This window comes from Colletotrichum paranaense (genome assembly GCF_030867605.1).
Source record: "Colletotrichum paranaense strain IMI 384185 chromosome Unknown Scaffold_14.1, whole genome shotgun sequence".
NCBI classification, from domain to species: domain Eukaryota; kingdom Fungi; phylum Ascomycota; class Sordariomycetes; order Glomerellales; family Glomerellaceae; genus Colletotrichum; species Colletotrichum paranaense.
The window spans coordinates 195,533-209,788 of NW_026848972.1; the positions used below are offsets into that span (position 1 = coordinate 195,533).

The 14,256-nt window shown below is 57.0% G+C and overlaps 6 protein-coding genes across 6 annotated transcripts; 2 read left to right on the forward strand and 4 right to left on the reverse strand.

The window, feature by feature from the left end:
- Positions 1–155: 155 nt before the first annotated feature.
- Positions 156–1,373, reverse strand: CPAR01_13930 (cysteine synthase; the record flags this gene model as incomplete). Its single annotated transcript, XM_060498182.1, has 2 exons — positions 156–1,153; positions 1,256–1,373. 2 exons carry the CDS (start codon positions 1,371–1,373, stop codon positions 156–158), a joined length of 1,116 nt encoding a protein of 371 aa, XP_060342916.1.
- A 546-nt stretch (positions 1,374–1,919) lies between these two features.
- Positions 1,920–4,900, reverse strand: CPAR01_13931 (uncharacterized protein; the record flags this gene model as incomplete). Its single annotated transcript, XM_060498183.1, has 2 exons — positions 1,920–4,718; positions 4,850–4,900. 2 exons carry the CDS (start codon positions 4,898–4,900, stop codon positions 1,920–1,922), a joined length of 2,850 nt encoding a protein of 949 aa, XP_060342917.1.
- Positions 4,901–5,819: 919 nt separating this feature from the next.
- CPAR01_13932 (enoyl-CoA hydratase/isomerase) lies at positions 5,820–6,754 on the reverse strand (the record flags this gene model as incomplete). The annotated part of the gene is made up of 2 exons (XM_060498184.1): positions 5,820–6,550; positions 6,619–6,754. The coding sequence occupies 2 exons, from the start codon at positions 6,752–6,754 to the stop codon at positions 5,820–5,822; spliced, it is 867 nt and encodes a 288-aa protein (XP_060342918.1).
- A 741-nt stretch (positions 6,755–7,495) lies between these two features.
- CPAR01_13933 (Rer1 family protein) lies at positions 7,496–8,205 on the forward strand (the record flags this gene model as incomplete). Its single annotated transcript, XM_060498185.1, has 2 exons — positions 7,496–7,564; positions 7,627–8,205. 2 exons carry the CDS (start codon positions 7,496–7,498, stop codon positions 8,203–8,205), a joined length of 648 nt encoding a protein of 215 aa, XP_060342919.1.
- Positions 8,206–8,712: 507 nt separating this feature from the next.
- On the forward strand, positions 8,713–10,403 carry CPAR01_13934 (uncharacterized protein; the record flags this gene model as incomplete). Its single annotated transcript, XM_060498186.1, has 2 exons — positions 8,713–9,226; positions 9,280–10,403. Coding segments are annotated over 2 exons (1,638 nt in total), but the record flags the coding sequence as incomplete, so codon positions are not given.
- A 712-nt stretch (positions 10,404–11,115) lies between these two features.
- On the reverse strand, positions 11,116–13,026 carry CPAR01_13935 (uncharacterized protein; the record flags this gene model as incomplete). Its single annotated transcript, XM_060498187.1, has 2 exons — positions 11,116–11,191; positions 11,246–13,026. The coding sequence occupies 2 exons, from the start codon at positions 13,024–13,026 to the stop codon at positions 11,116–11,118; spliced, it is 1,857 nt and encodes a 618-aa protein (XP_060342921.1).
- Between the last annotated feature and the right edge of the window lie 1,230 nt (positions 13,027–14,256).

Genomic DNA, 14,256 nt, shown 5'->3' on the forward strand with positions numbered 1-14,256 from the left:
GAAGAGAGGGGGGAGAGAATCAGAGAATCAGAGAGGCTCCAAAAAAGGGGCTATGTACAGCTGATATGTAAAATTATCTATGTATACAACACAATACGCACACAACCAACGACCAAAGACAAAGGTCCGCTCTACAACCACGACCAATAAACTGCTTAAGGCAAAACAATGTATTTTTCCAAATGCTTCGGTATCGCCCCCAAAAGCTTCTTCTCCTCAAGCCACTTGCGCGAGAACAGCCGCTCCGCATACCGATACGCGCCATCGCACAGGATCGTCACAACGGTGTTCCCCTTGCCGAGCTTCTCCGCCACCTCCTTGGCGGCGACGACGTTGAGCGCCGAGCTGGCGCCGAGGTACAGCCCTTCCTCGTCGAGGCAGCGGTACACCATCTCGATGCTCTTCTCGTCGGCGATCGTCAGCGACCCGTCGACGAGGCCAATGTCGGGCTGCAGGTTGTCCGTGATGCGGCCCTGGCCGATGCCCTCGGTGATGCTGGACCCGCTCCGCTCGACGAGCTGCCCTCCCGAGGAGACGTACGAGTGCAGCACGCTGCCGGGGGGGTCGGCGAGGAAGGATTTCACGCGGCCGTTGGAGACGTCTTTTAGGTAGCGCGTCGTGCCGGCCAGGGTTCCGGCGGTGCCTGTCGCGCAGGTGAAGGCGTCGATCTTCCCTCCCGTCTGCTCCCAGATCTCGGGGCCGGTGGTCTCGATGTGCGCGCGGCGGTTGGCCGTGTTGTCGAACTGGTTCGTCCACACGGCGTTGTCGAGCTTCTCGGCGTGGCGGCGCGCCTGGTGGTTGTAGTTCTCCGGGTTCTCGAACGCCACGGCGGGGACGGGGTAGACTTCCGCGCCGAGCAGCCGCAGGAGGTCGATCTTGCCCTGGGACTGGGTGTTTGGCATGTAGATGACGAGCTTGTAGCCGCGGGAGCGGCAGACGTGGGCGAGGCCGATGCCCGTGTTTCCCGCGGTGCCCTCGACGACGGTGCCGCCTGGCTTCAGGAGGCCGCGCTCCTCGGCGTCTTTGACGACGTAGAGGGCGGCGCGATCCTTGACGGAGCCGCCTGGGTTCATGAATTCTGCTTTGCCGAGGACTTCGCAGCCTGTTTCGGCGGAAAGGCGGTTGAGGCGGATGAGAGGGGTGTTGCCGATTGCTGAGGGGGTGGTTCAGTGTCAGTGGATTTTGCTACAGATGGGGTTTCGATCCATCCCTTTCCCTCGTGCAAGGTCTGAATTGAGTGTGTGGGGGAACATACCGCCGGTGAGGCCCTTGACGACGCCTTGCGCGCGGGACAGGTTGAGGGAGTAAGCCGTCGGCGGGTCAATGGCGCGGACGGCCGTTGTCGCAAAGCGACGGACGGCGATGCGGCTCATGTTGGGCTTTCTAATTGCGGGAGCTACCTCAAGACAGGGCTCAAGTATTCAACTAAACCAGTTGGCCGTGTTGCGGGTGTGTGGTAGGAAGAGAGCTTAGGGAATTCGAGTCCAAGTGCTGAGGAAACGGGTCTCCGGCATTCGGCTTTCTAAGCTTGCAAGCATGCATCCGTAGTGGGGGGCTTTTCTTCAATTGGGTTCAGCTTCAGAAATCACGTCAGAGCCGCTAGCGGCCGTCAGTGTGGGGCGCGCGGGTGACGGGGCCGGGGGCCGGCAGTCGGTGACTATGACGGCCGAGCCGGATTGACTCAATTCTTTCTACTTGTTTCTCAAGATTGTTGATTGTGACTGTGACATCGAGATCCGGTTCGAAAGCATCGTGGTAAAAAGAAGTTTCACGAAGCGATCCTCAATGAACCAAGAATTATCCATTTCACCTATTAATGGGAGAGTATCCGAGACGGGGATACGTGCTCGCCCAAGTCGCCGATGCATTCATCACAGCATTTACTATTCAGGCTCCCCCCAATGACCACCGACCAATTACTATCCTGCATGATCATCAAGCCGCCTTACGTACGGCGATGGAAACAGTCCCTTCGCGCCCATGTACACCCCAAAGAACCAGTCCCCGTTCACGTCCTCAATCTCCCGGATCTCGGCCCCCTTGGGGAACAACAGCTCGTCCTCGGCCTTGGGATACCACGCCCACGTCGCTGCCGCCCTCATCCCGACGCCGCCGTCCGCGGGGAACCCCTGCGCGAGACCCTCGCCTGTCGGGGCGTCCGCCGCAACGTCCCTGGTGACGAAGCGCTCCCTCGTCTGCCCGCCCTCGTGCCACCACCACTTCTGCGGGGCCTGGTCGTCGGTGCCATCCGACTGCGTGATGCGGAGATTGCGGCCGCCCACGAGGTCGGATAGTATGTGCCGCAGCTGCCCGCCCGGCCCGTCGCGGAAGCCGACCACGATCATGCGATGGCCGTTGAGACACCGGCGCCAGCCCGCGTGCCCATTCTCGGGACTGATTTGATCACGCGCTTCAAGATTGGCGTAACAATTTGTGCATACATCGTAGTCGCCAGGTTGCGTGTCCGGCTCGATTGAGCTGGTGCAAGTGAAGCAGTGATATCGGCTGTGGTTGGGAGAGATAGGGTCCTGGCAGACGTCACAGCGCGTCGTAAACGTCAGGGGCTTAAAGGGGCCAATATTGTGAATGTTAGGCCCCGTCAGCACAGCGGCCGCGTGAGGCGGCTGAGGCGACCTGGGACTGGCAGGTGGCGTGTGTGATGGCTGAGGCTGGTACGTCAGAGGCAGAAGCGGATGTGTGCACGATCGTCCCTGGTTCACGCAATTATTGCAAAACCCCCAGTCGCCAAAGTTGCAAAAGTCGCATCGCCAGAAGCACTCGTTCGCCCAGGCCTGGCATCGAGCACAGAAGTTGCCGCTTTCCAACCGCTTCATCGGATCGTCGGTCGTGAGAGTTCGCCTGCCTTCCGCTCCACCCGGGATGATCTTTGGCTGGAGGTAACGATTCGCCGTCAGCATGTGAGGTCTGGGTATGTCCTCGTGTGCCGTGTGCCGAGCCTTTTCCCACTTGGCCCACGCTCCGTACCCGAAGCCAAACCAGTGCAAGCAGCCTTTGCCGGACCTGTAGCAGTCGATGCAGATGTTCCAATTTCCGCTGGCGCAGATGCCGCAGTTGTAGTGTAGCTCGTACTCGATATGCTGCTTTGCGCAGCGGGAACACGTAATCGAGGGCTCCGGGTACAGTTGCGAGCGTGTTCGTTGATGACCGGGGGTGGTCGGACTCCCTATCCCCAAACCCAAGCCTAGCCCGACAGGGCCTGAAGTTGCTTGGCTGATGATGGACAAGTCTGCCGGCCGGTTTGGCCGCTGCAGACGAGGCGACAACGGCTCTATGGGCGGAGACGCGGCAAAGTTGGAAGACACCAACGCAGAAGAATTCGTCATGCGGTTAGCAAAGGTCAGCTCGCGCGGTGCTGGCGAAGTGGTGGTCGTCGGCGACTGCGTCGTGGTAGGTACTGATGGCGTGCTCGAGCTTCTCGCCTCGGTGAAGACGGTTCTCGGGGCAACTGCTTCACCAAAATGTGTTCGTGACGACAGATCGGTCTGCGATCGAGTGGCGACGCGGGTCTCGGACTGCGTTGCTGGGAGGGGTGTCGTCGCGCTGCGACCGCCGCTCGAGGTTCGCCTCCGTCGCCGCCTCTCCTCTGGTCGAACTTCAAGATGCAGGGCGCTCTGTGAGAGTGGCGGCCGGCTGCGATCATCAGGAAACCCAGTTGCACTAGTTGACCTTGAGTGCGGTCGTTGCCTGCTACTGGGCCTGCTTGTGTCTGATGCACTTGACCTGATCTCCTGCACACGATCTGGAGAGTGCCTGGGCTGGCCACTGGTGTCCCTTCTTCTCGTTCCTTCGGCCCTGGTGCGCTCTCGTTCTCGCTCCCGCTCCCGTTGCCGTCGTCTGTAAGCTTCTGTAATCTTCCGACTCAGCTCATCGTTCCGGCTCAGGTCGATGTTGTCCAGATCGAGCCCATCCAACAAGCCCTCTTCCTGGATTTGTCTGGCAAAATCCTCAATTTCCTTCTGCACGTCGCGCTCGCTCAAATCACTCGAGCTTATGAGTGATCTGAGTGACGACTGGTGCTCGATTTGCCGACGCCTCATGTCGGATGAATCCTGGGCACGCTGTCTCGACTCACTCCTTCGCCGTCTCCTTTGCTCGCCCGACCTCGAATCCGGCTGCAGCTGGTCCCCAGTAGGCCTCCCTTCGTCGTCTCGCGGTCTCCGACTGCCCTCATGTCTGTGGGTGTGGCGGCTGTCCCGACTGTGGTCCCGGCTCCGTCTGGTTCGTCCATCGGCAGAGCTGCTGTCCTCTCTACGCCGTCGATGTCGATGTCCCGAGGAAGAGTCTACTCCGGCGTCTCTGAGGCTCATCTCCCGCACATCTTCCAGTAACCTCCTTTCTTCGTCGTCTGCGCGCCTCTCTTCCGCTGTTCTCTCGGGAATCTTAACTTCTGGCAGCACCTGATCACCTGGCTTGTACTTCTTCACCATTTCCGCCACGTCGGATTCAGATCTCCTCCTGTCCGGGTTCGCAGCCACAAACATATCGAGGAGAGTGGCGACGGTGGCATTGTGCCTCGTATCGCGAACCTGCGCACGACATGACGGGCAGGTGAAGATGTTTGTCCCTGGTGCGGGCGGGGTCGGTGAGTTTTCGGCCTGCTGCGCTTGGAAAGAAAACCAGTCCTTCAAGCAGGCACCGCAATACGTGTGTAGACAATCGAGCAGAGTCAGAGGCTGGTAAAGGAGCTCGGTGCATATCTAGAAGGCAAGAAGAAAAGTCGGTCAGCGCACATATAATCTCTAGAGTCCTGCAGAATCCAATGGGGGTTGAAAAAAAGTGCCCCTCTCCTAGGGCGACGCTACAGAGCATTGGATCAGACGACACTTACAGAGCACGTCAACTCCCTCTCCAGATCGAGTGCGGGCTTTGAGGAATCCATGCAGGAACTATCGCTCCGCGCGATCCCTGGATTGCCGGACACGAAGACAATGTCATGAGGAGATTTGGCCAGCGGAATCGCGAGGGGAACATGTCGGTTTAAGACTGGCTGTCAGGCGAGCCTTAGGTGAGGTGGGTGGCGGGGCCGAAAGCTGGGCGCGCCGTGGCCGCTGCAGCAGAAGCACCTCACAGGCTCAAAGGCTTACGGGTTCAGGAAGGAAAAAAGGTGTGTAAGGGGTCAGAAATGGTCAGAGACCGCCCTGTGAGGTGACCCCGTCAAATGGATTGGATGCTAAGGGACGGGTCCAGTGGCCTACAGGCTACGGCTGCCCGCTGGCCGCCCCAAGTTGGGTGTCAACCCCACGTTGGTTCCCGCCCGCCGCCGACCCCTACCCCTGCCCTTAGCTTCAAAAAGCATCCCAACTCCCACGCGGAGCCAATAAGCTGAGATCATTGCAACCCCTCCGCTACTTTTTGGGACGGGCTAGCCCCCTGTAGGCTCCAAGTAATACGAACTCAACGCCCACCGACTCTCCGGACTTCTTGAGACTAAAGGTTTAAACTGCGTATTCTCGGCGAGGCATGAAGACACTGTGGTTTATGTGGTTTTCTAGGCATTGGCCAAGGCAGGCGAAGAATCTCGAGACTAAAGTCATCATGCATGCAAGCAAGGGCTGTACGAGAGAGACCCCGAAAAGTAACATCATCCTTTTTCCTGCAAAGCAACATGGCCAAGCAAAAAGGTGGTGCTGGGCTGACTGTGTGCTCTTACATGGTCTTATTCATGCCGAGTAATTTAACGGATTTCCCCAAACACACGCACGCGCTCATTTGCCCAAGATCGTGGTTGCACAACATCATGTCTCTGCCAGACTCGGCTATTTCGCATACAACTAGTCTTTTCACAAGCATGAAGCTTTTCAAGAGTGAGTCCACTCTGCCTTCTTCTTCTCCGCGAATGCCTTCATGCCAATCTTTTGGTCGTTGCTGCCGAACAAGCTGTGGAATACTCTCCGCTCAAATTCGACACCATCCCTCAGAGGCAGATCCTGGCTCTTGTTCACAACTTCCTTGCACGCGTTGATGGACACCCTCGAGTAGCCGGCGATGGTCTCTGCCGTTTTCAGCGTCTCCTCCATGAGAACCTCGTACGAAGGGAATGCCTTGGCCGCAAGACCCCACTTCTCGGCATCGGCACCGCTGAAGGACTTGCCCGTCAGGATCAACTCCATGGCCTTGGACTTTCCGATAGCCCGGGTGAGTCTCTGGCTGCCGCCGGCACCCGGGATCGTGCCGAGCTTGATCTCGGGCTGGCCAAAGTTGGCAGTCTCGGTGCAGTAGAGGATGTCGCACATCATGGACAGCTCACAGCCTCCGCCGAGCGCGTGACCGGAAACGGCGGCGATGATGGGCTTCTTGACCTCGGTGGTGAGAAGCGACCACGACTCGATAAAGGACTTGGTGTATGCCTCTGAAAAGGTGAGAGGAGCCATCTCCTTGATGTCGGCACCGGCTGCAAAGGCCTTTTGGGAGCCTGTCAGAACGATGACGGACGTTTCGTCCGACGCGTTGAAAGCCCTTAGCGCATCGTTGAGCTCATGGATGAGGGGAGTGCAGAGGGCGTTCAAGGCCTTGGGGCGGTTCAACGTCACTAAAGTGGATCATGATGAGCGTCGTCGTCGTAGAGTGATGATTGATTACGGCTGGAACAGTATTTACCTTGACCAACACCAGGCTTGGGCTGAGAGACCTGAATGAACTCGTATGTCTTGCTGGCGAATCCGCGTGAGAGTCTGGGCAGCGTCGGCGTCTGCATACGCGAGGCCACCGGCCGGAGGTATCTGAGTGAGTTCATGGTGAAGCAGATGAGAGCTCGGGAAGACGCTCAATGTGAGTGAGACGTTATGTTGTGAGCTATAGTATAACACGAGATGATTTATCTTGGCCTCGATTGATACAAAGATGTCGTCTGAAATAAATGACACGAATTGTTGATGGAGCTGTGATGTAACAGGTAGGTCGAGCTCCATTTGACGTTTGATCCAAGCTCGAGGATAGCTGGAAAGCATCGGCTCTGTAAAGCCGAGGATACAGTCGGGCGAGGCACAGACACTCGCCGCGCACTGTGACAGCTCCCCCCGCGTCACAGGCTCGATCTTCCAACACTGCAATCACCTGTAGCAGCGGGATCCTGGGCAGATACGGATCCTCTGGCTGGTTCCAGGGTGCAGGCTGCGCCACAGGGGCTGGTTCGGGCCATTTTCAGGGGATCCAATCACTGACGGGCGCAATCCAATCACTGCGCCGGATAAGATTCGGGCGAAAAAGCAGGCGCGGTGCAGCGCGCTGCCAATCTCAAAGGGAAGGGACAGTTTTGTTGCAAGCCTTACGTGGCTTGAATCCATCTCCAGAGATCCCGTCAACCCAAAAATTCGTCCTGACAGATCGCGACAGCGCAGCGGCGGCCTCTTCCCACAGCATCGTCATCCCAGACTTGCACCCTCGTTAACGGCTACATATCCACGCCAACCCACGCGAACAAGCTTATTGCACGAGTATCTCATATCAAAGTTCATTCGCGCAAATACCGCCCAAGATGGACTCTGCCGAGCCGGAACAGACTGCCTTCTCGTCAGTCACAGCCCACACCTCGAAGCTGCAAAGAGTACGACGACGATAAATTCCCCCCGGAGTCTGCCAGCGACATCTTGCTAATTCTCATCGCAGCAATACCAGGCGCTTCTCGATCAGTCAACCCCCTTCGTGCTTTACAGATGGATCGCCACGGGCGTCTGCCTCCTGGGCTTCTTCGCTCGCATCTTCGTGGCGCAGGGCTGGTACATTGTCGCCTACGCTCTCGGAATCTACCTGCTCAACTTGTTCCTGGCCTTCTTGCAACCCAAGTTTGACCCCTCCAACGAGGCTATGGACACTGAGATGGAGGACGGTGGTGTCGGCATTCTCCCCACCAAGCAGGACGAGGAGTTCAAGCCCTTCATTCGCCGCCTCCCCGAGTTCAAGTTCTGGTACTGGGCCACCCGTGCCATCGCCATCGCCTTCTTCTGCAGTTGGTGGGAGATCTTCAATGTCCCCGTCTTCTGGCCCGTCCTGGTCATGTACTGGTTTATCCTCTTCTTCCTGACGAGTACGTTTCCTACCCCCACGCCTTGTCTCCCTGGCATTTCACCCTGGCACACAGCTGACCTTCCCTCCTTTGCAGTGCGCAAGCAGATTCAGCACATGATCAAGTACCGCTACGTTCCCTTCACCTTTGGCAAGAAGAACTACGCCAAGAACAGCTCCTAAAGGGGGGCCACGCAACTTTACGACGCGATGGAATCAGCGGGTTTTTACGAGAGACAAATGTCGTTGTCACGCCCGTCGAGGTGGGACAAGTGTAAGAGTCTAGGCACGTGAAAGGGAAGAAAAATTAGACAGTGCGCGAGGATGAATACACATTTTTGACGAAGTCCGGATGGCGACGATGGGCGAAGGCAAACTGTATGTACCTATAGAAAGGAGGCCACGGGTATGAGTGCATGGATGGTTGCGACGGGCCAACTACACGGGGCGCATCAGGAGGTCCTCCTGCACGGTCGGGAGCCATTGCCCCGTTGATGAGTGACGGTTTTGCTTTGAAATCATTCATCTCATACTACGTATTGTAATAGAGAGGACAAATCTGTCTCTGACTTTTCATCTACGACACTGCGTCTTCTTTTTGTTTTTATGGTGTACGTTAACGTCAAGCTTCCAGGTTGACAGCTTTGGGGGGTGCTGTGTCTTCGTCTGATAGAGCTGATAAGGCTACAGGTCGAGGTCCGGGCGTTTGGCTGGCGCAACCACAGTGTACAGGTAAGGTACCCCAAACTCCAGCCTCGTGGAACTTTTCTGGGCCAATTGCACCTTCCTACTCAACGCGACCGCGACGACGACAGCTCCCCGCTGCCAGTACTCGAAGCCATCCTCTCCTCCTCAGCAATTCAATTCAACCCTCAATTGCGACTCAGATATCGAAACGATCCCACCAAACGCACACGCATTCCAAAGGCCACGATGTCGTCCTCGGCGCCTCGCGGCGGCGAGCGCATGATCCATCAGGACTTCATTGCCAGAATCCGATATTCCAACGCCCTCCCGCCGCCCCCTAATCCTCCCAAGCTCCTCGACATCCCAAACACTGGCCTGGCTAGCGGGCAGTATACAACGCCGGGATTTGCATCACGTCTGGCAAGAGAACAGCCTCTCAACATCGAGGTCGATGCGGAGCTCGGCATGCCCTTGGACTTGGTAGGCATGCCGGGTATCTTTGACGGAGACGAGAGCTGTAAGCGCAGCCGCGTTGTACCAAAGGGGAGCTCAGTACTGACATCGATACAGCTATTCAAGCCTCTTCGCATCCGCCTGCCGTTCATCCTCACGACAGAGCCCTGCTGAGACCACTGTCGACCCTTGGCCGAGCTAAGAGCAACGCCGACGCATCAGTCTCCTTCCTGAGAAGAACAGAATACATTTCCTCCGTAGCACCCAGAAAGGCTGGCGTCGCCGCGGGAGCATTCATCAACCCCAAGATCAAGCGCGCAGAGAAGCGTCGCTCCCCTGAGCCGGACAAAGACTCACCGGCCGCCATCAGACGCAAGATCGAAAAGAGCTTCGAGAGCGCCGAGCGCTTCCTCAGCAACCCGACCCGCCATCGCCACCCGAGCAAACCAAACGTCCATCTCACGCAGTCTCTGCCGCTGCTGCCCGACCACGACGCCTTCCCCGACTCGGGCGCCTACGTCACCGTCAAGCTCCTCACGAACCCCGTGGCCAGCGCCAACAAGTATGACAGTCGCCTGCTCAGCGGTCTGCTCCGCCCGCTGGACAGAAGCCCCGAGGAGAACGAGGCATTCCAGGCCGCCGTTGAGGCCCACGAGCGCGATCCTGCACGCAACCCCAAGCCCGCCAACCTGATGGACTACAGCTTCTTCCTCCCCAAGACCAAGACGACGGGCGACAACTTCCGGGCCAAGTTCGATCCGGAGAACCCTGACCGCGACGACGAATCGCTTTACACGTACCAGAGCGGCTCCAACCCGTGCTTCCAGTTCTCGCGCCTGCGTGCGTATGAGACGACAAAAGAGATTGAGCTGGACCACAACACAAAGTACAGCGAAGAGGTCATTCTCGCCTTCAACGACGAGCCCTCCGCGGGCGGCAGGCCCAAGGCGGCGTACTATTATCCGGTCATCCAACGCACGACCATCCGTCCCCAGCGCGCCAAGAATATCGCTCGTACCCTTAGTCAGGTGGACGACGAGACGCAGGTTGTCAACGAGGTGGAGATCTCCATTACCGATCCCAAGGGGGCCCCGGCCGAGAACATGAAGCGGTACAAGGAGAAGCCCATTGGCTATGTCGAAGAGGCCGAGCCGGTTGAAGAGACTTCTCGTGCGCCTGGCACTTCCTCGGACCGGGACGCTGACGGCGATGCCGATGGCGATGAGGAAGATGAGGATTGAAGAGGTGGCGCGTTGAGTCAGAGGGGAGGCGCGGTGATGTAACATCAGTTCCTTTTTCACAAACCATTTAGGCGTTTGGACGTGGAGAATTAAAAAAACAGGGCAGCCGCGATGGTGGTCATTTTAGACTTCATGGATGTCACAATGATGAACTCACTCTCACGCGATTGTTATATTGTCATGATTGAGTACGTCCAATCGACGCATTGACGGACTTGCCAACATTCGTCAAGAACAAAGCAGAGAGATGGTTTCAAGTAATACGTTGTTGTCATGACTTTGAATTAAGTATACGTAGCTCTTCTCATTCAGCGCCTCGAGCTCGGCGGGGTTCTTTCTCCCCGACTCGTTCCCATCATGTGTAATTTCTGCCATAGGTGATCCTCCTGTTAAGCATACTTTGGAGACCGAGCAGAAATGAGTCAGAAAAAGGTACAAAGAAAGCAAAATCTCATGTGGTATAAGGGAACAATAGACAGACTCTCTAAGAACGGGGAAAAAAGCAACAACGAAAAACAGACTTTGATATCGTCCCTTCCCCCTCTCCCTCCCGTTTCATAGCGTAAAGATGTTTACCCAGAGAACTCCTTTTTTTTCGTGCTTTTTTCCCCATGGGGAAAAAGAAAAAAAATACATAGAAGACGCAAATAACGTGAATCTGGCCAATGGTGATGTGTGGCCACCTGGCAGGCACGAACGCAGCAGCGGGTGTCTACACCGGCGGTTCTGGGATAGTTTCGACAGCGAAGCCGATGTTATCTCTATTGTCGTCAATGACACGACCGTACCTACGTCGAAATAATTAGCAAACATAGGTGATTTCTTTGGTTGGTAAAACTCACTCTAAGAGGAGGCGGAAGAACCAGACCTCCATATCCTCCTTGCGAAGCACCTTATTCGCCCAGTCGCGACTGCTGAGAGCCATGCGCTCGGCTTCGTTGCGCCCCAGCGCGCCGTCGCCAAAGAAGCGCACGCTCTCGAGCCAGTCGTCGCCCTGCAGACTCATGGGGATGTAGTGCGCCCAGGGCTTAAGCCACTCAAAGTGCCACTCGCGGAAGATGGCGAGCTTGAAGACGAGGGAGCGTGATTGCAGGAAAGCATAGAAGCGTCCCGAAAAGGCGTTGCCGTCCATGTCGAGAAGGTACTTGTACTTCCATGCGTCCTGCTGCTCGGCGTGGCCCTGGATCTTGAAGAACTCCTTTTCGGCGTCGCAGTCGCCCGGGTCGCACTGCCCGACGTGCGAGAAGAAGACGTCGACGATTTCGCGGTAGTCGCCGCGGGGCACCTCCTTCACCTCCCACTTGGGGGTCTGCTCGTCACCGCGGTTGATGAAGATCTTTGCCTGGTCGGCGGCGTTGAGCTTCTGCACGAGATGCTGACGGTGCTGGCGGCGCCAGCCGCCGTTGCGGGAGAAGCCGCCCGTCGTGGAGCCGCGCCAGTAGAGGCGGTCCTGCTTCTGCTCCCAGAGCATATCCTTTGACTCGTCGTAGGCGACCTTCTTATACCAGTACCAGGGCGACGGGTAGAGGATATCGTTGTAGGAGGAGATTTTGGACTGGGAGAAGATGGGAAAGAGGTCGTGGACGATGTTGTAGGCGTTGGGGCGATCGAAGAAGCCGTAGGTCGCGCTCAGGGAAGGCGAGAGGCAGATGTCCGACATGGCGGTGACGTTGTAGACGAAGCCGAGCTCGCTGACTCCGTACTTGCTCATGTCGTCAGACAGCTCGTCATCCTCGAGACCGCGCGAGGGGCTGTCGGGTGGGCAGGACATGCGAGAGTGCGTCCAGGTGGGCTGGTGGGCGAAGACGTTGAAGCGGGTGCGCTTGTACTCGTCGATGATGTTACCTTCGCTAAGGCCGGCGGCGCGCTTCGTAAAGGCGTTCTCCGGGTTAATGGCAGCGTTCGCCTTGGGCATGTTGACGTCCTTGGCGCGGCTGACGAGGCGTGCGAGGTCCTCGTGAGGGACGACCACGCGCGGCTCGTCGTGGATGTTGAAGGCGATATCCATGCTGGGCAGGTGCTCGATGAACTTCTTCATCATGCCAGAGGTGGCATCGCGCTGCCAGTCTGAGCCGCCCTGAATGTGCTTGATCTTGTGGTCCCGGATCAGGAGGCCGATCAGCTTGTTATCGAAGCCCAGAGCCTCCCGCGCCCGCTCCCGTATCGTCGCCGGCTTCAGACCCCAAAAGGGTGTGAGCATCTCGTGTATCATGTCGAACTCGTCAATGAGCTGTACGCCGCTGGCCTTTGCGAACTCGAACCACTTGTCAAAGTTGGGGGGCGGCGGGATGTTGTAGCGGCGCTTGTACTCCTTGACGGCTTCCTCGAGCGTCTTGGACTGGCGCTTCAGCGTATCCTGGAACTCTTTCTCGGCGCTCGTCATGAGGTGCCACATGGGGTGTGACCCGGTGCCGCCAGCGGACTTTGGTCGTCTGTCAGGAGGAGGGGCGGCGGCGGCGGCATCGTCACCGAGTGTCTGTTGATCTTGCGGGGGCGGAGGGGGTTTGTCGGAGCCTGGTATGGGAACTGTCGGTCGTCGATCGGAGGGAAGTGTGAATACAGTGTATGCGCATATCAACAGGAAGACGAGTAGAATGACAACCGTCCATTGACGACGGCGCATGGTTGATTGCTGGCTGTCAGCCTGCCCCTTTTTGTGGCGGCGGGCTGCGTCGCTTTCGTCTCTCGAGCGTTGGTCGGGTGCTTTCGGGGGATGGGGGAGAGGGCCAGCAGTTTATCGCAGTTCGCCCTATTGCGTATATGAGGATGAAGGAAAGAAAGACGAAATGAGTTCAGGGCCTCATTGCAGGAGTAAGCAGAGATGCCTCACGAAATAGAAGTGGACAGCAGAGCTTCCTAAGGTAGTGAGTGCGTCGTGGATAAAGGAAAAGTATCCTAGTGGTCTGGTTTGGTATCGGTGGTTATGGTGGTAATGGTAATGGTGGTACCTTTCGATGCAAGTGCCAAACTCAGGTTTCCATTGGATCTGGGCCCGGCGGACACTAATGTCAAGGAAGTCTGTGGACTTTCGGGTGGTTGACGTGCCCCTAGGAAAAAAAAGTCGCCTGAAAAAGAATATGGTGCAGCGCGTCCGTGGACCTTTGTTCCTTGAGTAGTGGCGCCGCGCCCGTGGTAGCAGGGGTTGTAATTGGACATGCTTGGAACAGGGGAGGAGCTTAGTCTTGGGGGCACCTCGAGATTCTGGGGGGGCCAGGGGGCTAGGCCTCTGAAAGACTTAGAGACTGAGCCTCCTTTGGAAAGCTTGGTGGGAACGACTACTATTTTCATGACGCTTCCATAATGAGAGTATGGCGGACCAGGGGACGCAAGACATCCAGAGCAAAGCAGTGGGTAGACACTCAACCGGTAAGGTAAGGTAGGGAGATATCGAAGTACCGGCGTCGACAGCGACTTTGACAAGTCCCTTGCACCGTACCTGCTCCCCGGAATTTCCCCTGGGAAAGTATAAGATACAAGAACCAGCTTTCCGGAATTTCGCCCGCAACTAGCGCATCTCTTGAGTCGAACTGAGACACGACAACTGGAATGGGGAGACAAAGATCTCTTTGCTCACATTTTCCATTGAAAGAGAGAGAAATACCTAGACAGATCGCCGGGTTGTGGGGGTGCAACTGGGACACCAGGACACTTTTGGGTGAAAAGCCTTTGACCCGCTCGATTCTTCGAGCCATCTTTGTGTGACCGTGTGAATCCGCAGGATTCTTCTTGGCCAAAACATCATTTCATCCAGAAACGTTAGAGGCGCTGAGAGACATATGTCTCTGCGCCTACGCCATTTTTCTTGTCTCGAACGGGAGTGGTCCGCTCAGGGGAACACAAGGCTTACCTAAGT